The sequence below is a fragment of the Schistocerca nitens genome, chromosome 3, assembly GCF_023898315.1.
Source record: "Schistocerca nitens isolate TAMUIC-IGC-003100 chromosome 3, iqSchNite1.1, whole genome shotgun sequence".
Lineage (NCBI taxonomy): Eukaryota > Metazoa > Arthropoda > Insecta > Orthoptera > Acrididae > Schistocerca > Schistocerca nitens.
The window spans coordinates 177,330,484-177,356,091 of NC_064616.1; the positions used below are offsets into that span (position 1 = coordinate 177,330,484).

At 39.1% G+C, this 25,608-nt stretch overlaps 1 protein-coding gene across 4 annotated transcripts in view; it reads left to right on the forward strand.

Annotated features, from left to right (window-relative positions):
* LOC126248119 (protein seele-like) overlaps positions 1-19,211 on the forward strand; it is an 89,102-nt gene extending 69,891 nt beyond the window's left edge. For all 4 annotated transcript variants that reach the window (XM_049948801.1, XM_049948799.1, XM_049948798.1 and 1 more), the window contains 3 exons: positions 2,558-2,673; positions 15,166-15,372; positions 18,883-19,211. In XM_049948801.1, the coding sequence (XP_049804758.1) occupies positions 2,558-2,673; positions 15,166-15,372; positions 18,883-19,038 (479 nt within the window). In that variant the 3' untranslated portion in view covers positions 19,039-19,211. The remainder of the gene's footprint in view (positions 1-2,557; positions 2,674-15,165; positions 15,373-18,882) is intronic.
* Positions 19,212-25,608: the final 6,397 nt, after the last annotated feature.

Below are 25,608 nucleotides of genomic sequence, written 5' to 3' on the forward strand. Positions count from 1 at the left end.
GAACTGCACAGACCGTTCTTAAAGTAGATGACTGAAACAACAAAAAACAAACACTGTCCTAGCACTAGATACTGGTACATGCCATTAAAGCTTATGAACAATGGAGACTTATGGATATTAATGTAAGTAGTAAAGGTAACACCGCACTAAACAGCAGAGCCACTGAATCGTAAAAAAGCACATAGAGAGAGAGAGAGAGAGAGCTGTGTAGTTCACGTGCACATGTGCCTGTGCCCCCCCCCCCTTTCTCCACCCCTACACACACACACACACACACACAAAACACCTGTGTGGCTACATTCTGCTGGCACAGCAGCTCTGTAAGTCAACTGAGGTGAGGAGCTGGGTTAGGGGGAAACAAGGAAGGAGGCATAGACAGGGAGGAAGGGTTGGAGTAGGATGGCTGAATTGTGTAGATGGATTTGCAGCCTCAGTCTCGCCCCTTCCCCACACCCACCTCCACCACTGCCATAAGACCGTGCGCACGCCCACACACTCTCTCTCTCTCTCTCTCTCTCTCTCTCTCTCTCTCTCTCGCCCCCCCCCCCCTTGTCCCATACTCTTGGTTCCTATTTCTCATAGCTGTCAGCCACCCTTTCCAACCCTCCCTCTTGCTCTTCACCTCTTTCCTCTCCTTGTCCAGTGTGTGTAAAGAATTTATCCAAAAGCCAGCAAGGTTTTTAGTCTTGTTTATGTGCATATTAATAACTCAGTGTCTCTACTATTTGGTGAGTAGTTATCTTTACGTCTTAAATTATTTACATAAAGATCCTTGTAAACCTATATCACAGATGCATTTTGTAGTGCAGTTTTAACTTTACATTATGGCTGAAGTTGGAAAAGAGGAAAAGTAAGGAAGGAGAACATTAATGAGAGAAAAACCGTGAATATTGCTTTACTGTTGAATTTGGAGAGAGAACATTTTTGCTGTTATCACTGTGATGGTACAGAAATAATAATAGAAAGTGCTTCTCCTAGTGTTTAAGTCGGCATTGTGCTGAATTGCATGTAAGATATACTGGTGGAAGGTTCGTTCCCATATGTAAATTGTAGCTGTGGAAAAGTAACTTAAAAAAATGGTTACACAGAATGAGACATATCAGATCAATTATTATGAAATAACAGGTTTTTGATGCATAAGGTGAGTTACTGAGGTATGTCTAGCTTGAAAAACTAGTAAAGATGAGACAGTGTGTGGTAGATGACTTTCTGTTTATTGCATCCTTAGCAAACATGAAATTGCATGCCATGATAGAACATAAACGTAAATTATTGATACACATGAGGAAATAGGAAAAAACTAAGGGCAGATCCTTAAGATACTTCAGGACTTTAAAGTCTACAATCAACTGTTACACATACAAAAATACCAATATGAAACCTCTTTTTGTCTACAAATTCCAAATAATAAATTGCGAGATGCAATGTACCTCAAATTGCTGAGTGACAGTTTTGAAATCTAAATTTTCTTTTCTTCATGACAAAGTTGCAGAGATGCTCTCCAATTGTGTGGAATATTACTTTCTTAACATCATTAGAGTATGCAGTTATAAGGTGGACAAGACAACAGTTTGTCCAGTCTGCTGTTTCCCTAGTTGTACTGGGATATATCAATTACAGTTATCATTTCTTTTTCATTTATTTTATTAAAATAGCATGGTATTTGTGATATGTAAGTGTGCTTAATTGACTATAGCAGCCTTGAAATAGTCTTCTGGAAATGGTGCACATCTGTTAAAGTGTTGCTTTTTGTATCAAAGGAAAATTCATTGCAGAAAACTAGTCAATTATGAGACAGAATTGCTGGTCAGGTTTCCCTTGAGGAGGCAAACTGTGTAATGCAGCTGAGAGACACATGTAAAAGTGAAAAATGACACACTGCCTAGAGTTTAGAACTAATGATTCCTAGTTTGGGGGTGAGAGGGGGATAGGTTGGGGAAGGTTAAAAAGAAAGGGTGGATTAATCAAACGCCAGGATGAGACAGGCCCACCAGTTGTGAGGATGGCTGTACCTCACTGCAGAGGGACTTGTCTGGTGTGTGAGTGACTGCCTTTCCTTTTTAATCTTCTCCAAACCACCCCTCTCTCGTCCCCAAGAAAAGAACCATAGTTCTGAAAGCAGAGCAATGTGACACTGTTACTTTCACATGTGCCTATCAGTGGCACTACACATTTCACCTCTTAAAGGGAATTACTAGCTTATAAATTGTTGCTTTTGAAAGAGTAACTGCTTTTATTTATTTTGTGAACTGTTTTGGCAGTCACATTTGTTTAGGTAAGGAACTGAAAGAAATGTTTTTGATTTCACCTGCTCCTTGACGAAAACAATGGCACTCAAGTGACTAAAGCAGTGGAGCAATCATAGTTTTTAGTTATTTCCCGTATTCCTTCACAGACATTACAAAAATCAGAATAATATGTATGGCTACATACTTACATTGCTAAAGCCTACCTTTCAGTTGTTTCTTGTCACTTAATAAGTGCAGAGGGAATTAATAAAATAATTAAATGTAGTCATATGTGATATTAATTTTAAATATTTTGATCTGCTTTTCAGTGTGTCAAAAGCTAGTTGAGGAAATCGAATTTGAAGTGCAAAAAGTAGACCCACGGAAGAAGGTCGATGTGGGCAGCTACAGAATTGATGCCAATGGAAATCAGGATCAGAGAGCGGTGTGTATATTAGATTTAGTGTAGTTTAGTTATTTGCATGTTCCATTGATCATAATTGTAACCTCTTGCTATGGTATCCGATGGGTCACTTATACAATTATAATACACATTCTCATGGAAAATTATTTACACAAGTGTACGCACACTTGCACGCCCCCCCCCCCCCTCCTCCCCCCCCCCCCCGCGCTACACACACACACACACACACACACACACACACACACACACACATATATATCATATTATTACATATTCAGAACTTTTTCTACAGTGTAGAAGGAGTTGACATACAGATATGCTTCCAGTTTGTGTTTGAAGTTAATTTTATCCTCTATTAAGCTCTTTATATTTCTGGGTATGTGGTCAAAGATTTTTATGGCCAACTGCCTCACTTCTTTGTGGACCACCCTAAGGCTGAGTTATGGACAGCGTACGTCATTTCTGATCCCATTTATGAATGCTGCTGCTGTTTTCAAAGTATAGGTGATTGTCAACATCAAACTTCATAACGGAGTAAGTGTTTGATAAGGCTGTTGTCAGTATGTCCAACTGTTTAAATAGCTATCTACAGTAGGCTCTATTGTGAACACAACATATTAGTCTTAGTATACACTTGTGTACAATACACACTTCTTCTCCAGTGATGAGTTATCTCAGAATATGATTCCATAAGATATATATTAATGAAAATAGGAAAAGTAAATCAATTTTTTGAAATGTTTTCCTCCAAAGTGTGGTATTGTCTTGCATTGTACAAAGATTGGAACTTTAATAGTGGCAACTACTTATTTACAGCTCGTACAAAATAGATACATGTTTCAAAGTTTTACTGACCTTAAAAGTAGTCACCATTATTGTGTATAAACCATAGCCAGCGATGTGTAAGTCATAGGATACTCTTAGCACTGCTAGTTGTGTTGACAGTTCGAGCGGCGCGATTTATTGCCCGATGAATTTTTAGCAGTTCTGAAGCGAATGCCATGAAGTGTTTCCTTCAGTTTAGAAATCGAGTTGAATTCACGAGTGCAGTAGGTGGTATAGCATTCAGCAGCCCCATCAGTTCAACAAATCAGTAACAACTTGCACTGTATGTGCTTGAGCATTGTCCTGCAAAATGATGGTCAGGTCCTGCAGAAAGTGTCATCACTTCTTTCTCTATGCTATTCATTTTTGGAATACACCCTACGATCAGCTTAGAGACGGAAGTGATGACACTTTCTGCAGGACCTGACCATCATTTTGCAGGACAATGCTCAAGCATGTACAGTGCAAGCTGTTACTGATTTGTTTGACTGATGGGGCTGCTAAGTGCTATACCACCTACTGCACTCCCCCGACTTAAGCCCTCATGAGTTCATCTCGATTTCTAAACTGAAGGAAACACTTCACGGCATTCGCTTCAGAACTGCTACAAATTCGTCGGGCAATAGACCGTGCCACTCAAACTGTCAACACAATTGGCACTGCTAAGAGTATCCTACAACTTCCACATCATTGGCAGCGGGTTATACACAATGTAGCTGACTACTTTGAAGGTCAGTAAAACTTTGAAACACATATCTATTTTGTATGAGCTGTAAATAAATAGTTGCCACTATTTAAAGTTCCAACCCTCGTATTTATTCGTCCATTGTCTACAAAAGCACCTTTTTCAAAGACATTGGACAAGTCAGGTTCTAAGTTGTTGTTGTTGTTGTTGTTGTGGTCTTCAGTCCTGAGACTGGTTTGATGCAGCTCTCCATGCTACTCTATCCTGTGCAAGCTTCTTCATCTCCCAGTACCTACTGCAACCTACATCCTTCTGAATCTGCTTAGTGTATTCATCTCTTGGTCTCCCTCTACAATTTTTACCCTCCACGCTGCCCTCCAATGCTAAATTTGTGATCCCTTGATGCCTCAAAACATGTCCTACCAACCGATCCCTTCCTCTAGTCAAGTTGTGCCACAAACTTCTCTTCTCCCCAATCCTATTCAATACCTCCTCATTAGTTACGTGATCTACCCACCTTATCTTCAGCATTCTTCTGTAGCACCACATTTCGAAAGCTTCTATTCTCTTCTTGTCCAAACTGGTTATTGTCCATGTTTCACTTCCATACATGGCTACACTCCATACAAATACTTTCAGAAACGACTTCCTGACACTTAAATCTATACTCAATGTTAACAAATTTCTCTTCTTCAGAAACGATTTCCTTGCCATTGCCAGTCTACATTTTATATCCTCTCTACTTTGACCATCATCAGTTATTTTGCTCCCCAAATAGCAAAACTCCTTTACTACTTTAAGTGTCTCATTTCCTAATCTAATCCCCTCAGCATCACCCGATTAAATTTGACTACATTCCATTATCCTCGTTTTGCTTTTGTTGATGTTCTAAGTACGTGTCTGAAAGTGATTTCTAGACACACTTATTTAAGTTTAGAATAATACACATCATACATTAAGTATTTATATAACACACTTCACAAATTTAAATATTCATCAGTGGAATAAAAGTTGGTATTATCCATAACACCGAGTTGGACATTTGACATTTAACGAGACCTTTAACACGTGACTTCCAGTTATGGTTCTTTTTGATATGAGAGCCTGATAATTTAGAATATTCTGTTTCATTTAATAATTTTACCCTTGTTGTGTTATTTATAATGGTGTGATCAGGCCTACTGCAGTATAGAATTGCATATACTGGTTTTTAGCTAAGTTCAGTGAGTATCTATTTGCAGAAAATAAATTATTAACTTAATTGACATTTTGAAGTGTTGAAGTGTAGTACTTGCATCATCAGCAAAGAGAACTATTTCTGCTTTTTGGATATATGATAACAGATCATTTATAAACAATAAGAACAATAGTGGACTCAATATTGATCCCTTTGGCACACCTGTATGGTTATTCCTCCTTCTGATGATCCTATTTCATTTTGTATACTTCCTGGAATTCTTAATGTTACCTTCTGCATTGTTTTAGTCAGTTAGAAGTTGCCAGCAAGACCTCTGTTCCCATAATAGTTTAGCTTCTCTGGTCACAGAATATTACCAATATTTAGTCATTTCAATTTTGTATAATATGATTTTTTTAATTGAAGAATAACATTTTTGTGTGTGCATCCATATGAAATCCAAATTGAGACTGTCTGAGTATCCTATTTTGCGAGAGGCATGTTATGGTTCTTGCATACATAATCTTTTCCAGTACCTTTGAGGAGGAGGTAAGCAGTAAGACTAGTCAGTAGTTACTAACATTTGCCTCACTAGCTTTTATTTTACAAACTCAGTCTGTTTAAACAGCCATTTTTGGTCAGAATGTCTGTGTTGTTACAAATAATACCAATAATGTCACCAAATCTCAACTACTGACATTTAAAACAGGCAGTTCTCATCACAACAGTACGAATAGTGTATATGTTGATGAAAATTTGTGGTGGACATACCACATTAATTTCGTATGTGGAAAAGTCAGTAGTGCCATATATCTCCTTAGCCAGCTCGCAAAGATAGTTCCTAGCCAAGCACTGAAATTAGTATATTATGGAACACTTTACCCCTTTCTGAATTACGGAATTGAACTATGGGGCTGTGCAGCTGACATACATTTAAAAAGAATACTACTACTACAGAAAAGAGCAATAAGACTCCTCATGGTGTGTCTGGCATGTAAGTTATTTGAAGCTCCAACTTCACCTGCACGCCACACTGTTGCTCATCCACCTCTGGAACACCTTTTTTACAACTGTCCGTGAGCCACAATGCCATTTAGGATCTGCATGAAGCGTGTCCTGGAGTCACTCGGTGTGGACCCAGTAAGACTCCAAAACCAGGTTTTAACCAGCTGCCGCCCTGGTTACTCGAGAGGCCCAGAGTGATTTTAGATTTGGTGCAGTACAGGAGAGATAGCACGCCTGCTTCTGTTTTTAATGCAATATTCTCTAATATCTTATCTGAGTACCACAACCATGTAGCTGCTTTTTACAATTGGGTGTAAGCAAAGGGACTCTGTTGGTTGCTCTGTCATTTTCCCAGATTGTGTCCTCAAGGTCAGACTGCCTCAAGAATTTACTGCCTTTGACGTAGAATTATATGCGATCTTGCAAGCATTGGAGCAGATGAGATGTTCTCCTGGTGTTAGATTTCTCATCTGCTCAGATTCTTTGAGCCCCCTTTACTCTCTCTCCAACGTTTGTACCCAGCAGATACAGTAACCCAGAATATCCAAGATGCCTTCCTACAACTACAGCGACTGACGAAGGAGGTGTCTTTCTGCTGGGTACCTGGGCACATTGGAATTACAGGGAATGAAAGGGCAGATAGAGTGGCCAAGGAGGCATGTCATGATCCTCTGCTATTTCGATGTGCTATCCCCCTGCATGCTATCACCTCGCTGTTGAGGTACAAAGTCACATGTCGATGGGAAGAGGAGTGGCTGGCAGTGACCGATAACAAGCTTCATGTCATCAAGCTCACGTCTCAGCCGTGGAGTACTTCCTTCCAGCCACGTCGGCAGGACAAGGTCCTTCTTACTCATCTTCGCATAGACCACTAGATTAGATTAGTTTTCGTTCCATAGATCCGTACTGAGGAGATCCTCGTGGATGTGGAACATGTCAATTTTTTTTTTCTGAAATAACAATACTAAGAGTATGAATATATACAATACATCATTTGTTTCTATTAAAAAATTCGTCAATGGAATAGAAGGAGTTGGCCACTAGTAAGTCTTTCAGGCTCCTTTTAAACTGATCTTTATTTGGAACTAAATTTTTTATGTTTACTGGCAAATTATTGAAGATGAGTGTTCCTGAGTAGTGGACCCCTTTTTGAACTAAAGTAAGTGCTTTTAAGTCCTTGTGCAGATCATTTTTGTTCCTGGTATTGTATGTATGAACTGAGCTGTTTGTTGGAAAAAGAGATATATTATTTAGGACAAATTTCATTAATGAGTAAATATACTGAGAGGCAGTAGTTAGTATACCCAGTTCTTTGTAGAGGTTTCTGCAGGACATCCGTGAATTTACTCCACAAATAATACGTATTACACGCTTTTGGACTCTGAAAACTTTTGTTTGACTTGAAGAGTTAGCCCAAAATATTATACCACATGAGATTATGGAATGAAAGTAGGCAAAGTATTGAAGCTTTTTCATTTTTATGTCGCCTATGTCTACTAACACTCGAATTGCAAATACAGATTTGTTAAGGCGTTTCTGAAGTTCTGTGGTGTGCTCTTCCCAACTGAATTTATTATCAAGTTGTAATCCCAGAAATTTAAGACTGTCAACCTCTTCTATCTGCTCTTCTTTGTATTTTATGCATATGCTGGGTGGAAACCTCTTACAGGTTCTGAATTGCATATAGTGAGTCTTTTCGAAGTTTAATGTCATTGAGTTGGCTTTAAACCATTTATTAATATCCATGAAAATATCATTAGCAGATCTTTCTAGAACTACACTTGACATACTATTTATTGCAATACTTGTGTCATCTGCAAACAAAACGAACTCTGCTTCTGGCAGTGTAACTGATGAGAGATCATTAATGTACACAAGAAAAAGCAATGGCCCTAAGATGGATCCCTGTGGGACACCACATGTAATTTCTTCCCATTCTGATGATGACTGACGACTGAATTCACTACTCCCTTGCACTGACACCCTTTGTTTCCTGTTAGTGAGGAACCATTTTGCAGCACTGCCTGTGAAACCATTTACTTAAAAGGATGTTGTGGTTCACACAATCAAATGCCTTTGACAAATCACAGAAAATACCTGCTGCTTGTAATTTGTTATTTAATGAATTAAGTACATTTTCACTGTAGGTGTAAATAGCCTTCTCGATATCGGAACCCTTCAGAAATCCAAACTGTGTTCTTGATAATATGTTATTTGTGGTCAGATGGTTGAGCAGCTGCCTGTACATTACTTTTTCTAAAATTTTTGAGAATGCTGGCAAAAGTGAAATCGGTCTGTAGTTTGATGGTATCTCTTTATCCCCTTTCTTGAATAGAGGCTTAACATCTGCATATTTTAGCCAGTCAGGAAATGTCCCAGTTATAATTGACTGGTTACACAAGTAACTTAGAATTGTGCTAAACTCACAAGAACATGCCTTAATTAACTTTGTTGATATTTCATCGTACCCACTAGAATGCTTTGTTTTTAAAGATTTTATTATGGACATTATTTCTTTTGGTAAAGTGAGTGATATATTCATGTACTTGAAGCTATTTGTGAAGGCTAGTTTCAGATAATCAAGGGCATTATTTACTGATCCTGAAAGTCCCATTCTATCAGTAATGGATATAAAGTACTTGTTATATCTAAAAACAAAGATGATGTGACTTACCAAATGAAAGTGCTGGCAGGTCGACAGACACACAAACGAACACAAACATACACACAAAATTCAAGCTTTCGCAACAAACTGTTGCCTCATCAGGAAAGAGGGAAGGAGAGGGAAAGACGAAAGGATGTGGGTTTTAACGGAGAAGGTAAGGAGTCATTCCAATCCCGGGAGCGGAAAGACTTACCTTAGGGGGAAAAAAGGACGGGTATACACTCGCGCGCGCGCGCACACACACACATATCCATCCACACATATACAGACACAAGCAGACATCTCACAAGCAGACATTAAATAGATTTGCCACACTATGCCCATCAGTTACTAATGTGTCGTCTACCCTTAGTGCTATTTGCTTTTGTTCCTTTCTGGTTCTACCAGTCTGCTCTTTCACTATATCCCATATTGTTTTTATTTTGTTCCCTGACATTGCTATCTTCTTCTCGTAGTGCATTTGTTTAGATGTCTGAATTACTTTTTTTAATGTTTTACAGTATTCCTTGTATTTAGCTAAATCATCAGCATTGGAGCTATTCTTGGTCAACAGATACATTTTCCTTTTTGTCTTACAGGAAATCTTTATTCCTTGTGTAATCCATGGTTTTATTATAGACTTCTGTTTAATTTGAGTAACTTTTAGAGGAAAACAGTTTTCAAACATGGTACTGACATTGTTCATGAATGTGTTATATTTTTCATTCATGTCATAAGCACTATAAACATCTTCCCAGTTCATATCTTTGAGCAGTTTTCTAAAACACTCAATTTTTGGTTGATTGACTACTCTCCTGTACTCAGATTTAGCAGTTTTGATAATCTGCTTAGAATTTACATATAAAACAAGGAGCTGCGTGTCATGATCTGATAGTCCGTTTATAACAGGTTTTATGATATGATTTTGTTCCTTTGATTTGTCTATAAAAATGTTATCAATGGCTGTCCTTGAGGATTTAGTGATCCTAGTTGGAAAGTTTACAGTGTGAGTTAGATTGAAAGACAACATTACTAACTGCAGTGAATGTTTACTGGAAGATTGCATTAGAAAATCTGTATTAAAGTCACCAGCAATCAAAATTTCTTTGTTTCTTCCTGTTAAATAACCCAAAAGAGCTTCTAGATGATCTAAGAATAGATTATAATTTCCTGCAGGTGCTCGGTAAATAGCTATTATTATATAGGATCTGTTATGGAACTCTACTTCTGTTGCACATGCTTCTAGATGCTGCTCTAAACAGAATTTATTAATGTCAATGTTCTTGAATTTATGGCAGTTTCTGATAAATCTGGTGACTCCTCCTCCATCCATATCCACTCTGCAGAAGTAGGAAGCTAGCTTAAATCCTGAAATGTCTAACATATCTATATCAGTGGTCACTTGATGTTCAGAGAGGCAGATTATGTCAATTTGGTTAGATGAATTCATTTCATCGATACAGATGAGTAGTTCATCAACTTATTTCTTACTCCGGCCAGAGAACCCTCCAATGTGTGGTGCTTGTGGCATGCAGATCACAGTGCACCACATTTTATTGGGCTGCATTTTATTTGCCGACAAGCAGACTGCAGCAGGTTTGCCAGCAGATCAAACGAATGTGGTTAGGTTTTTAAAGTTTTGTGAATTGTCCAACATTTTTAATAAGATTTTAGACAGATGTTCTTAATGTTGCAAAGGGTGGCTGACACCCTAGATTTTTGTAAGTGGTCAGACAGTCACATTTCCCTGTGCATTTCTTTTAGTTCTTCTGTGTTTTAATTTCTTGATTGGTTCTCTTCCCCCCTAATGGGTTTGAGTGCATGTGATACAGAGTGACTGTGTTGTCGTTTCAGGTGCACTCGTGTACAACACTTTTAGTTCATCTACACACTCGTTCTTTTTTTATAAGTGTAAGGGTGCTGATGATGTTGCCATTGGGTGCCCATCAGATCCAAACACACACACACACACACACACACACACACACACACACAGAGAGAGAGAGAGAGAGAGAGAGAGAGAGAGAGAGAGAGAGAGCATCTACAATTTCATATTACAGCTAAGGTGACAATAAAAGGTTGACACCATCTGACATGAAGATTTGCATGCATGAATGAGAATTCATGGTATCTGACACTGTTCAAAGCCAATAATAATATATTTAATTAATTAATTATTAGAAACACTGATTGCTATATTTATTCATTAATCATTATATGTACTAAAGTTTTAAGAGTTCACAATCAATTTGTTACATTGATCAGACAGAGGCTCAGGGGGTGGATACATACACAGAAATCCATGTCCAAAGCCAAATATCAAACATCAAGGTATCACAACCGGTTTATAAGATGATCAAAACAGAAACTGTGGTTTGGTAACCTAAAGTCATGGCATGAAAAAAAGTCAAAAGAAAACATCACAGCATTGGTGTGGCTTGGTGGTGCTTACCTGCCAGAGGTATTGCCAGCCACACCCTCCACTGGCTGTGGTGGCAGTAGTTGCTGGAGTTAGGCACTAGTGGCACTGAGACTTGGAGTGTTCATTCAATCTGCTCAATCTCCTAATTGTTATTAGCTAGGATTCAAGATCCGTCACCCATTTAACTGGTCCATAGGAATGGTAATGTCCAACTTAGAACTTGGACCAGCAGTGAAGGGGAGGTGCTGCAGAAGTCCCTGCCAGAAGGTCCTGTGGCACCCCTGTTGATGGTGGAGTCTCTAATTCTGGTCCTGGTCCCAATGGTCAGAAGCTGCTACTGAAACCATTGAGGCCTATGGAGGTGCCAGTTGAAGCTAGCATGGAATGACTGGCTCTGTTTCTGTTGGTGCCCAGGCCTATGCCCATGTGTCATCCAGCTTCTGTAGAGCTGGCAGAATGGTCTGTGGTTGTTGTGTGTCTTCTGGGCTCTCAGTGACAACCCTGTGCCTGAACTCTATTTCCAGTCTACTGAAAATTCTGTCAGATGGAATGAATGAGTCTCCAACAATGGGGAAACAATTTCAACAGGTTGAGATGAAGTGCTATCTGTTCTCAAGTACTAGCCAAAAAATTAAACAATACTATAATATCAAAATATGAAGAAGTCAGTTGTAATGACTTCAGAAGGTGTTTACTCTACATTCACTTTGTAGAAAATCACAAATAAAGCAATATATTATTTTGCACTCAAGAAAAAGTAGGAAAAACTTAAATTTATCATGTTAGCCAGTGTGACAGAGTCAAGTAAGCATGTAGTAAATTCTGGCTTGTATGAAATCCACTTCGTCCTCTTCCATTACATCAAAATTGCTCTGATTGTCATTTAGTCCATCGTCATACATACAGTCTTCTGTCATAGCAACATCAGCAGCCAGGAGCAGTTTTGGAGAACTGCAGCTTTTTGTTTGCGTCCCAGTTTTTTCCAAAGTGGAGATAGAAAAGTCGCCTGATATTATTCAGTTTTGGGTTCTTCAGTTGATACCCCTTTTCAGTATCATCAGTGCAACTGTTCTGTCTGAAGTTTATTCACTTTCTGCACTGACTTTTTAGGTTCACCTATCTCACTGTTATAAAATGGATCACCATGAACTAAAGTCACCTTCTTGTACGTGGTACACATTGTTATTACTGTTTTTTTTCTGCTGAAGTTTGATAAGCCATTCTGTTTGGGGATACCATCAGAGAGACAACAAATAACAGCAGGCATGAGTGGACAAGTTTATTCCACAACAAGAAAAAAAGCCAATAGAGAACAATACTATACACCAATGAATGATCTAGAGCAGCCACTGCGATGGCTGTCAGCGGAGTACTATCATAACACCAAGGTTGGAGTGCTGTGAAGCAGAATCCCTTGTGTAATCCACTTCCAGAGTGGGGTTGTAATCCTGATGATGGTGATATGAATGGTGTGGCATCATGGCACCAGTGATAGCAAAGTCCAAGAAGAGACTACTGGAATGGAGGGCTGCATGTGCTTATAAAGCCCCTGGCAGCATAGGAATATGACTGCCGTTGAGTCCACTGTTGCGTGGCTTAGTGTAATTGGCGCAGTACTGTCATGTAGCTATTTGATGTCGGCACGCCAACTGGATGTTGCTGTATTACCATGGATGTTGCTATGTGGATGGGCCACACTTGGGCTGTCCAGCTCGCCAGCACTGTGCCTGCGCTAATAATATCTGGCCGTGTGCTGTCTGACGCGTGACCTGTGGTTACATGGCAGGCGGCACCATGGTGTAGGCATTGATGATACCATACCTTCTTGAAATATGACCATGAATCATTTTTGCTACATTGTAGAAATTTAAATCTAGTTACCGCTTTATGAGTTGGGTGGTGAAATTGTTTTTACCATGTATGTGTGTTCTCATGGCTCTACCAACTGGTTAAGTTTTTGAAGCAACTTATAAATTGGTGACTTAGGGGACAAAAAATAGCACACTTCATCTCGGAATCTGAGATGCAACTTAACAAAAGTGATCCTGTAGACTTAATCTGATATGAGGTCCAGTTTTCCGTTGCAGCATCAAATGTTTGAAATTGTGGCAACGTCAGCGTTAGGTTCATTGCTGCAAGTAGCTATTTCATCATTTGCTGGTTTTGCTGTTGTAATTGCTGGTTTTATTGTTATTGTAGCCAACAAATTTCTTGAAACTACATTTGCTGATACAGTCGACTTTACTGCCATAGTTTTACGAATTCTTGGTTCACACTCTTGTTTATGAACAAAACACACATGTATCTGTTCGTAGATTGTCACCTTCATCGCCATTTTAGAGTTTGCACAAACTATACTTTATTATACTTTAACTACATGCTGTGATTTTTTGATCGTAGGATTGCCCAAGGATGGTTATGTGTACCAAAACTGGTAGCCAGTAGACAAAATAAAAATTGTGACTATAGACTAAATCAAATACTTTTTCTGTATGTGTTGGTTGCTGTTCCCACTGTCAGTATGTCAGGAATATGAAATCTAAATATTTGACTGACTTATTTCAGCTACTGATTTCACCCGTCTCTTGCTTTGACCCTTCACCCCCCCCCCCCCCACCCCCTTTTTTTTCCCTCTCTGATTACATACAGACATTTTACAAATACACTAGGGTGTAGGAAGGCAGATATTGTTGTCTGTATTCGATGAAACTCAAAACGTGGGCATATGTGAATATTTAAATTTTGTGACATTAAAGCTATGGGCTTGACTGTGACTCAAACCCAAAGCCTTGTCATTCACAGGAAATTCTGCCAACTGTGTAATACACACATCCCTTGCAGCTCATCTTAAAGCTTTCTGTCTATGAAAACATCTCTCATACTTCCAAAATTCCACTGAAGGTCTCCTACATATCTTGTTTTTGCAGCACTCTTTTGCAATAGATAGATAAGGATGCTTTGCAGCACTCTTTTGTTTGCAAAAGTGTCTCTTTAGTGTTTGGGAAATAGGTTGAAAGATACTAGCAGACAAGTTTTGAGCCAGACTATGAAGTGTGCCTGGATTCCTCAATTGTTAAAAGTTTGCTTTAAAAAAAAAAAAAGTGAAATTCTGGGTTCGAATCCTCTTACAGCATACTGTTTTAATCAGCCAGGAAGTTTCTTTAAAGTTTACATGCCATTGCAGGGATATTTGCCAGTAGGTTTTGGTCTTTTACTTCCATAAATATATTTTTATTTGAAGTGAATTAATGTGTAAAGTAAAAGGAACAGCCAAACATCTCTCTCTTCTTGTCATTGTGAACTCTGCAGCTTTTCATGCACTTAAAGACTTCTGTCACGAAATAACATAGCACTTTAATGTTAAATCATTATAAGTACATTATGCAATAGTTTCAAGGGTATGTGACATATTAAAACTCTTAACTGTCTTGAGCATATGAGTAAACTCATTTGTGACTGTTCACAGATTTCAGTTTGTTTGTGTGTTCATGATGCAATAGTATCATAATGTGTACTTCTGTATTACCCCACAGTTATGACTTGCAGATACCCATACAATCAAGGATTGTACTATAGGTGAGAACTTAATTGATTTAAATTAGTGAATACCACATTGTTTTCCAATGTAAATAGAAGTCTTTTAATAAGATCTGAAAGTACATACAGTAGCTCTTACCCTTGTGTGCAAGCTCTATATGCCCGTGCAATTCATTTGAAATTCTCCTTAAAGTAAATAACAGTTGCTAATATTATAGGTACCATATGCACGATCTGAACTCCATCTGACTGAAGTACTTGAAACAATATGTAACAAAATGGATGATTATGTTAGAGCCACCTACAAATCATCTGGAGAATTGACTGTACTTAAACTTATAACAAATGATGGCAAACTGAACGAAGACATGGGCAAAGTTGATGTTATTCAAGATTCTGATTTAAACAGAAGCCTTAAATTTTATGTAAGTATCTCTGTGGTTTCTCATTTATCTTAAATCTGGTATGTCTTTGCATGAAATGTGGCTTGATTCTACGTTGTTCTAAATAATAAAGTTGATGTAGGAAGGGGTAAGTTAGAATTGTAAGATTCTTATACTTTCTGATTTACTGAAAACCCACTGAACTGTCATGTAAAGTAATTATTGTCTGTACAACATGTCTTAATATGCAGATAAGATGTAATTTATGTGATATATGAACACGTTTTTTACGACTTTACATGATGACGTTGGAGTACCAAGGCTTTACTTCTGGTTTGACTATCCTTATGGTATACATAAATGTCTAGTTGTTATAATGATCAAATTAGATTCCAGGTTGCGTAAAATAGCAAACAAACTAGACAATCTCAGTGTTTGTATTATTATTATTATTATTATATTTCAGCTTATGTGTTGGAGATAAGCTACTGAAATGAAAATATAAAACTGGTATTTTACAACTATAACAAAAGTCAGCAGAACTGCAGCTCCCATTTTCAGCTAGATGGAGCAACAGCAGACATCACTAGTGCAACCTTGTCATGTGCTCATGAGAAATATGGTATAATCTCCTGGTTTCTAAGCTCAATTGATTTTTTTCCCCTATCGTTTTTAACCAGGGTAAATTCTGTTCTGCTCAAATCCCCCCTTCCATCTTTTTCGTAAGCAATAGCAGCAACAGATATTGGAAATGCTATTGCTGCCATCCTCAGGCAGAGCTGCCATACAGAATACACAGTTAGACATAGAAAACTATTATGAAAAGGAAAGTTGCTAATCACCATATAGTGACACACACACACACACACACACACACACACCTATGTTTGACAAAGGCCTTGTTGGCCAAAAGCTTGTATTGCGACAGTCTTTTTGTTGTGCCTATCAGCGACTCAGCATCTCCGCTATATGATGAGCAGCAATTTCCCTTTTCATAATATTGTTACATTCCATCCTGGATTTTCCACAGTTAGATATATCACACACAGTGCAGCATTGATGTCAGTGGTGACCATTTCCGGCATATTCTCCAAGAAGCAACTCTCCTGCTATTAAATTGGATACCTTATTCCATGTGGTACTTTAAAACTGGCCTGGAAATATCTATATTAGGCCACCCTTTCTGATCCAATTTTAGTTTGACTGCATTCCACAAGAACTTCAGGGTTTTGTATTGGAAACTATATGGTAGCTATATATCTTATAAGCGGAAGTGTGGTCTACATGTTTCATAGTGTCATTCGTGCATAGGTTAAGGAAGGGAAACATTATCTGGGACACAGATTATCAGAATACTGTGGCCTCCAATCAGTTGTTAATAGTATCCTTTCCTGCAGCCAAGATGCTAATAATTTCTTACATCACCTCTTCAAACATCTCCCATGTCCATGGATTATTACCTTCCACAGTGCTGTCCTGTATGAAACAGAATCCCTCCTTCTAAATGCTTCTGGACAACTGAGAAGCTAAGTTTAAAAACAAATCCATGAAACAGCCATGAGTGCCAGTGTGGCACCCACCATCCTTTGCTAACTTGTTTACGGTCGTCTAAAGGGATCCTTCTTAGCCACTCAACACCTAAAACCCCAGGTCTGGTTTAGATTCATTGATAGTCTCACATGAACTGAACCTGTGGCAAGGGCAGTTTGTTCTTTCCCGCAGGACCTCAACATCTACTCCTACATCAGATTTACCTGTTCGTTCTCAACTCAGTGAACTAACGCTATTTATATCAGAAATATTAACTACCTAAGGACCTCAGTTTTGATAGAAGTCACACATTCCAAATTAAAAAGTCCTTTCTCCAAGAGCCATAACACATTTTGGTGATGCCAAATTATATACCACCTGTTCTACAATTACTGTGTAGCATTTTATGTGGGAATGACAATTAACCACCATGAATGACCACCAGAAAATTGTGGATAACAACAAGCTTGACCACTCAGTTATTAAATACATTGTACACACAACATTAATGATTTTAATAGCTACTTCAGTACCTATGGTATTGGATTGTTTATCTGAACTACGTAAGTAGAATCTGCTATCTCATATTTCCGTCAACCTTGCAATCCCTCTTAGCCTAAAACCCACTGTTCCCCCTTTCACTACCGTACTCTTATAGTCATATATCCTCTCCTTATTTTCTACACCACTCCTCTGTTGTCCAATCTAGTACTTACGATTGCTGTCTGCATAAATATTACTAAATTTTATTAGATTTCCATATATCCTCTTAGTGTGTATAGAACCAGTTTATTATCTGTTTTTATCACTAGAATGCTTAACGAACTATATCTCTGTTGTAGCATTTTGAAGATTGTAAAGTTACAGGGATAAGACACACACATTCTCTTCTGTTATTTGTCTCTCATAAACCAAATCTTTCAGCAGTCCTTCTTTCTGGACCCTTTTATAATGCAATATTGAACACTCCCATTAAGGTTATTTTGTGTTTTTAGACACAACAGCTTTCTTAAAAATTTGTTTGGAGATAATATTTTGGACAAAAATCCAGAGCTCATGGCATGAAAAAAATAACAAAAGACGTAACAAATGGTCTGAATTGTCAAGAAATGATAAGCACAATACGAAATAGGGAAGGGTGCTAGTGTGGTTGCGTTATAAGGTATCAGCCTGAAAACAAATACTTCAACAAATTCGGTATAATGTGGCTAGTTAGTTGAGAAATCAGAGAGCAAGTTTTTGTTGCAGCACTCACTAAATTTCACAGAGCACAATATCCCATACTTTGGTGTGCATTTGTGATACAGTGTGAATCTTCTTGCAGGAAATGGCATTCCAGTAGACAGTACTGCTGCTGACATTCATTATACAAGTGGAAAGAACTGCCAAGGAATCAGTTTCTGAACAAATCATTCATTATTTATGTCCTTTCTCCCAAGAGTAATAGTTTACGTTATTAGCAGTGGAACATCTCTACTGTGTCACATACATTATGACAAACAATAATTAGATGACTGGGGGCATTTCACGTGGGAAAAATATATCTAAAAACAAAGATGATGAGACTTACCAAACAAAAGCGCTGGCAGGTTGATATACACACAAACAAACATACACACAAAATTCAAGCTTTCGCGACAAACGGTTGCTTCATCAGGAAAGAGGGAAGGAGAGGGAAAGACGAAAGGATGTGGGTTCTAAGGGAGAGGGTAAGGAGTCATTCCAATCCCGGGAGCGGAAAGACTTACCTTTCCCCCAAAGACGTTTGTTGCGAAAGCTTGAATTTTGTGTGTATGTTTGTGTGTCTATCGACCTGCCAGCGCTTTTGTTTGGTAAGTCTCATCATCTTTGTTTTTAGATATATAACTATAGTCTGAGATACACTTATTAATATATCATCTAGTTTAACTCAATAAGCCATACATCAATTGTATTACGTTGCAATACTCTAGTATTCTTATGTCTGCCTGGAGAGTTATACCAGCAAGTCTCTGATATTTGGTTTTGTTTGTTTGATTTTAGTGTGAAGGCATCGTGGAGGAAAATGAAGAAGCTATTGTGCGCCTGTTCAGTCAAAAGGAAGATGATATAGACATAAAGTTGTGTACTGAATCTGCAAAACTGTGTTCAATAACTTTAGAAAAGGAACAAGAATTATCTGAAAATGATGAATTATGACATGTGCCCTTAATGGGTAGATGTCCCTGTTTCTAAAGAAGGGAACTGGGAACAGACTTGACATTTAGACTCCTTTTGAGTTTTATGAAGAACTATTCCATGTACAGTAATTATTTATGTAACTGACTGGTTGTTGTAGATATTGAGATAATACAGTAATTCTGGTTTTTTTTGCTTGTCTTTTATTTTAATATGGATTTCGCTACACAACACATACTTTGTTTATATTATTAACTGTTGCTCACAGCAGATCTGTTTAATCAATTAATTTTTTGTTCTAGACTATTGAAGGCTAATTTTAGAAAATGAGTCTACTTTATGCAAATAACCAAAATTAATGACAAAATAATTATAATTACTAAATGAATTTCAGAATAAATAGTAGAAAAACTCGTTAACTATACTACAGCAGCAGGGAAGCAATATGGGTAAAGAAGAAGCAAAACTGTGTTTGTTTTGTACAAGGTAGATCTAATTTACAGAAATACTGATGTGCTAATATGGAAAAATTTTGACTACAATAACAGTGGAAATGGAAATGATCGTATGGCATCAGTGGTCGGGAGTTCCCAGGCGGGAAGATCAGCCGCCAAGTGCAAGTCTTATTGAGTGCGACGCCACATTGGGCAACTTGTGCATTGACAATGGGGATGAGATGATGATGATGACAGCACAACACCCAGCCCCTGAGGGGAGAAAATCTCCCACCCCAGCTGGGAATCGAACCCCGGCCCCCGTGCATGACATTCCAACGCACTGACCATTCAGCTATTGGGGTGGGCTACAATAAAAGTTGCTCAAGTATACTGATTGTTATAATGTATCCATATTTGTACTGTTGTCTTTAAATGATTACAGTCCTGTTACTGCTGACATAAAATCATTGCAGCATCCTCTGAGAAGTGTATAGGAGTAAAAGTTATGAGAAGGTGTCGGTCTTCATTATGGCATGAGTTTTATAACATGAAGAACTGAAATATCGTACCACAAAACAACCTCAAGTACATGTAATATATATTTTAAATGAAAATAACAATTGTGTGTCACCATCAAGAGAATGTACAGTTATGTGAAATTCTTGCGATGTGCGCTATTTGTTAGATTGCTTTCAGGAAGTTAAAGAAATTGCACAGAAGTGATGAGGGTATTATCGAGTAGCTCCAGATAATTTTGGGCTGGTGTAAATGAAAAATTTACTCACTCTGCACACTTTCATCACAGGCCTGAGGTCGGTACAAAGTCTGCATTATATATTGATTTGATCCATTATAAATGGTTTGTGAAAGCCTGCGACTGTAGATACAATAGGTTTGTTTATAATTAAATAAATCTTCTGCTACCAGTCACGATTTTTCTTTATTTTTCTATTCGCACGACGCGTTTCGAGAAATAATTCTCATTTTCAAGTGCGTTTTTTGATGTGTGTTAAGCCATTTCTTTTGATGTTGTCAGTGTGTGTGAGTCTGCTTCATTTTCATTTTGTTGACTTTTACTGTAATACATAAGAAACGCGATTTTTAGTTGGGTATCAATTCTTTCTGTGAGGTTAGTGGCTAAAGTTTGAGAACAATTTGTACTTACAGTTTTCTAATGGTCCATTTAGCTGAATAGATAAACTTTCCCTATTTAACAAGTTATAACAAGGAAACTAATTACCACACAAGTACCAAACTTGGTAGCATTAATGTCCAGAGTATTGGGTGCATGATTTTCATCCGTCACAGCACCACCGTCCACTTCCAACTATGGCCACCAGGAGCCATGATCAGTCATTGTGATTGAGTCTCACACACCTGACCAGCTGCAGTGCATTTGTTAATATGTCAACATGAGCTTGGATAAAAGAAGCAAGGCATTATAAGTGAAGCTCTATTATCAAAACAACAATAATGCTGCAGCTCCACTTAAAGAATATTGCCGGCTGAAAGGATTATGAAAGGGACCCCTTTCTCCACGTGCTGTGCAGAGCATGATGAATTTCGAATCGACTGGATAACTGAGCATCGCTCTGGGAAGATGACGACGACTGGTTGCACCACAGGTGGTTGATGAAACCGCTGTTGCTATGGCAGATAATGCTGCACACAATTCCCGATTGTCAGGCAGTGTGCGTGCTGTGTCACGACAGTTCAACATCCCGAAAGGTGCTTCAAGCCATTCTCAAATGATATCCATACAAGATCCACATCATACAGCAGCTTGCACCACAGGACACACGACGTGTTGATTTCACTCTCCACTTTCTTGCAAGGATTGAAATTGACGACGCCTGGCCCTGGACCATCCTTTGGACGGACGAAGCTCATTTTTCTCTGACTGGTGAGGTTAACACACAGAATTGCTGAGTGTGGGGATCTTCACCTCCAGTTACTGTGCATTAAGTTCCTCTGTATGGTGTGGCTTCATGGATACATTCATCAGTGGCCCATCCATTCTGAACAGGTTGGCACTCAAGGACCAAAGATGAGCAGTGTGACATGCCAGTGTTACTGCGATATGCTTCACCAGCATGTTATACCTGGCCTACAGGAGAGAGACGCATTAAATTCAACAGTTTTCATGCAAGATGGGGCCCCACCGCACATCTTTTGTGAAGTTCACATGATTCCCCGAAATGCATTTGGAAACGATTGAATTAACCGCTGATCCTTTCCAACTACTTGGCTTGCATGATCACATGATCTCACTCCCTGTGATTTCTGGTTGTGGGGCTACCTAAAGGGTAGGGTTTACCAGAGGAACATTCACACATGTGCTGATCTGAAGCGCAGCATATCAAGAGGTAGCCAGCATACCTACAGGCATACTTTGTTCTGCTGTGCAGAATGCAATCCTGCACTTTCAGACTCTTTTTGGACATTGATGGGTGCCATATTGAGCCCCTTTTGTAGCAGTAATGGTACTGGTATGTAATTGTATGATGTACCATAGCAGCACATTAAAAGTGTTTCAGTTGAACTGATTCTGCATTATTTCTCATCCCCATGTCCTTGACATTAATGCTACCAAGTTTGGTCCTCATATGGTAATTAGTTTCTGTGTTACATAGGGAAAGTATAATTATAACCACTGGTAGTTAGGGATGACAATACAGATAACTTACATTGGGACCATAACACGGAAAATTTTGTGGAGAAAGTGAACTGAAGACTGTGTTTTACTGCCAGAGCATTTACAAGGTGCAACATATCTACTAAAGGATGTGCCTGCACTATGCCTGTCTGTCCTCTTCTTGGGTACTGTTGTGTGGTATTGTATCCCCACCACTTGGAACTAACGGAGGACATAAAAAAAAGTCTATAAAAGGGCAGCTTATTTTGTAGTATTGTGAAATAGGGGAGTCCCAGATATGATTTGTAAGTTGGTGTGATCATTATGAGAAAGGCATTTTTCTTTGTGACAAGATCTTTCCTCAAAATCACCACCTTTCTCCTCGTAACGCCAAAATATTTTATTGACTCTTACCTACAGAGCAAGAAATGACCATCATGGTAAAATAATGAAGATTAGAGTTCACACGGAAAGAGTTAGGTGTTCATTTTTACCACACTCAACTAAAGAGCAGAACAGGTGAGATAGTATGAAAGTGGTTCTGTGAACCTACTGCAAAACATGTAAGTATAAATTGCAGAGTAGTCATGTGGGAGTACAGGAACAGCGTGTCATAATCCCCCATTCCCTGTGAGCCAAAACAATGTTGCCCTTTACAGGGGCACTGGAGAATAACAAAATTGAAATATCTCAGCCAATATTATGCGGATGTTGAATGAATTGTTCATATGTGCAAATGGTGCCAAAGCAACAGGCAGCTCCCCTGCGGGCATTTTCTCCATCACCTGCCCCCAGACAGACATTGTTGGCACCTTCTTAAATCAAATGTGGCTACTGGTGGTGGATGCTTCCTTGAAATACACATAGAATAAGAAACATGTGGTCGACCATTACAGAGTCTCCTTCATGTGGCCACTATAAAAAAAATACTTGAAATTGAAGGGCTGCCCCCCACTATCTTCCTAAGTACCTACCGAACCCACTCAGAAGTGAGTCCAGCCAAACTACTTCACATCCAGTAGACAGAGACTCACCTGCATCTGTTTCACATCACTCTGGAAGTCAAGCCAGCATCACACAAGACCCAGTATAGCCCAGCCATTCCAGCACAGGCTCAAATGATCAGCTGACAGCTGGAATAGATGCCAGCACAATTCTTGTGCCATGATGGCACTGTTTGTTCATTGTCGTATTGAAGGTACAGAGCTCTCAGAGCACCAATGCCAGCTGCAGGCACGATATAGTGACGACCTCTAGCACAGCACCACATGCGGACCCTGCCTCCTTCAACAGAGCCATTTGTTCATCGTTATACTGAAGGTACAGAATCCTCCCAGCATCAATGCTAGCTGCCGGTAATGACATAGTGACAACCACTAGCCTGAACCACAATGTCAGGTACAGGCCCTGTCTCCTCTGACAGGGCAGATGTTGAAACCATCGCTGCACTTGATCCTGTCACCACTGCTGCTTCTGTCACCACTAATGCATTCTCCATTGTCTCACCAACCAACCAGATGACAACCACCGCACCTGCAGCCCTTATGACCCACACTACTACTACTACTACCACTACTACTGCTGCTGCCGCCATCAGTATGTCTACAGTTGCCCCACCAACAGTCTGTGCTGCCACTGGCACTCCTAAAGTTACACAAATAACCTTATAGTTCGGGCAACTACAGCTAAAAAACCTTGTATATAATGTTAAGGGCAATCAAAAAATTTAAAACCAAAGATACTAAAATAGTCTACATTAAATTGAGTGAAAGTCCAAATCTGCAATAGCTTTGTATTGTGTTTTCACTGTCTGACAACTGGTTTCATACCCTGGAAGTATGTCTTTGGGTCACATAAAACTAATACTTCATGTGCCACGGCTTCCAAGGCCAAAGTGTGCACGTTTTTAAGCATGCTTGTACCTTGGAAGATGTGGCATGTGAAGTACTAGTTTTATATGACCTGAAGACATATCTCCAGGCTATGAAACCGGTTGTCATACAGTGAAAACACGATAAACAACAATTGCGGATTTGGACTTTCACTCCGTTTAATGTAGACTATTTTACCATCTCTGATTTTAAACTATTTGATTGTCCTTAACATTATGTACTTTTAAAGTTGGTACTAGATGTTTTGGGTCTGGTGGCACAGACATACTCAGCAACACCTACTTCTCTTCCTCACACTGCAGTCTTGACCTCGCTAGATCATCTGTGATACCAAATGAAAAGATGCAGATACTGTCAACTGACAGCTCCTAAGAGGTAGCTCCATCATTTGTCAGCACCACTGCTAGGTGCGTACTTCCACCCCTATGTACATGTGCCAGAAATCTGGCAGATCATCACCCAACTAGACGAAGAACACAATGATAACAGCATGCAAGAAGGCTACATCCAGACACTACACCCCACACAGCATAGACGTTTACATACGTGGGCCATTTAGAAACCTCAGTGCCGCAAACAACTGCTACAGCAGTGCAGCCAATACAGCAGTGTTCAGGGGTCTCAGTGGAGCCATTATCATCCAGTCACTGCCACCCCTCCCTTTGAGGGGGGAGGGTGTGACAGCGTAAGATTGCTCTGCCACCATGATGGGATTTTCACAGCCACTCCATAGTTAGAACTGACCAGCATCACCCCTAGCTCTAGTATGCAAGCACCAGCATACCTTATGGAAGATTTTATAAGACTGAAACACTTGCAGATGGCCTTGTTGACAATCTCTTCACATTGCATTAACATCTTGAATATATCTGACCATCTTACACTTATCCATTCCTTCTGGTTACAAATCTGGAGTGCACTTGTGCTCTGTTCGCCATGTTAACAGGAGTTAAATTCCCATGCAGATCTAACGGCTCTATAACTATTGGACAGACATATGAGCTCTTCCTTCTGGCTAATCCCAAAGTAATATAATTGACTATTTCAGGTCACATTCAGCAATTCCACATTGTACAAAATAATTGTTGTAACAAAAATCTATACAACAGACCAATAACGTGATGAAGTCTTCTCGGGTTATCGTCCAAGTTGAGGCGTTGTTATGCGGCAACATTTTGACAAGTTTCCTACTCATCATCTTCAGGGAAAATGTCAGGTTCACATCCAGTTCGTATCTTTATTGATGCTAGACTACAGTCATCTGCAATAGTTGGGCCAATTTCATGCTCCAGAAGGGGTGTTGCAGAGGTGTTAAGGGTACCCACAGTGTATTGGAGGGTCCTGGTGTTGCTCGTCTATTCCATACGCTGCTTTGCCGCTTTCACATCAGAGCGCTCTTGACATATTCTTGCTAGGGCTAAATCCCATGCAGAGCTCAGTTGGACACCACTATCCCAGTTGACAAGATCATGAACAGACAGGCAGCACCACGACCCTCTACCACACTAGGAGTTGTATAATTTTTTAGTTTGTTTACTTTTTTCAACTGATATGAAATGCTGCATGACATTTATCATAATTAAATTAAATTAATTTTTAAGTATGTTTTAAGTTTTATGATTAATGT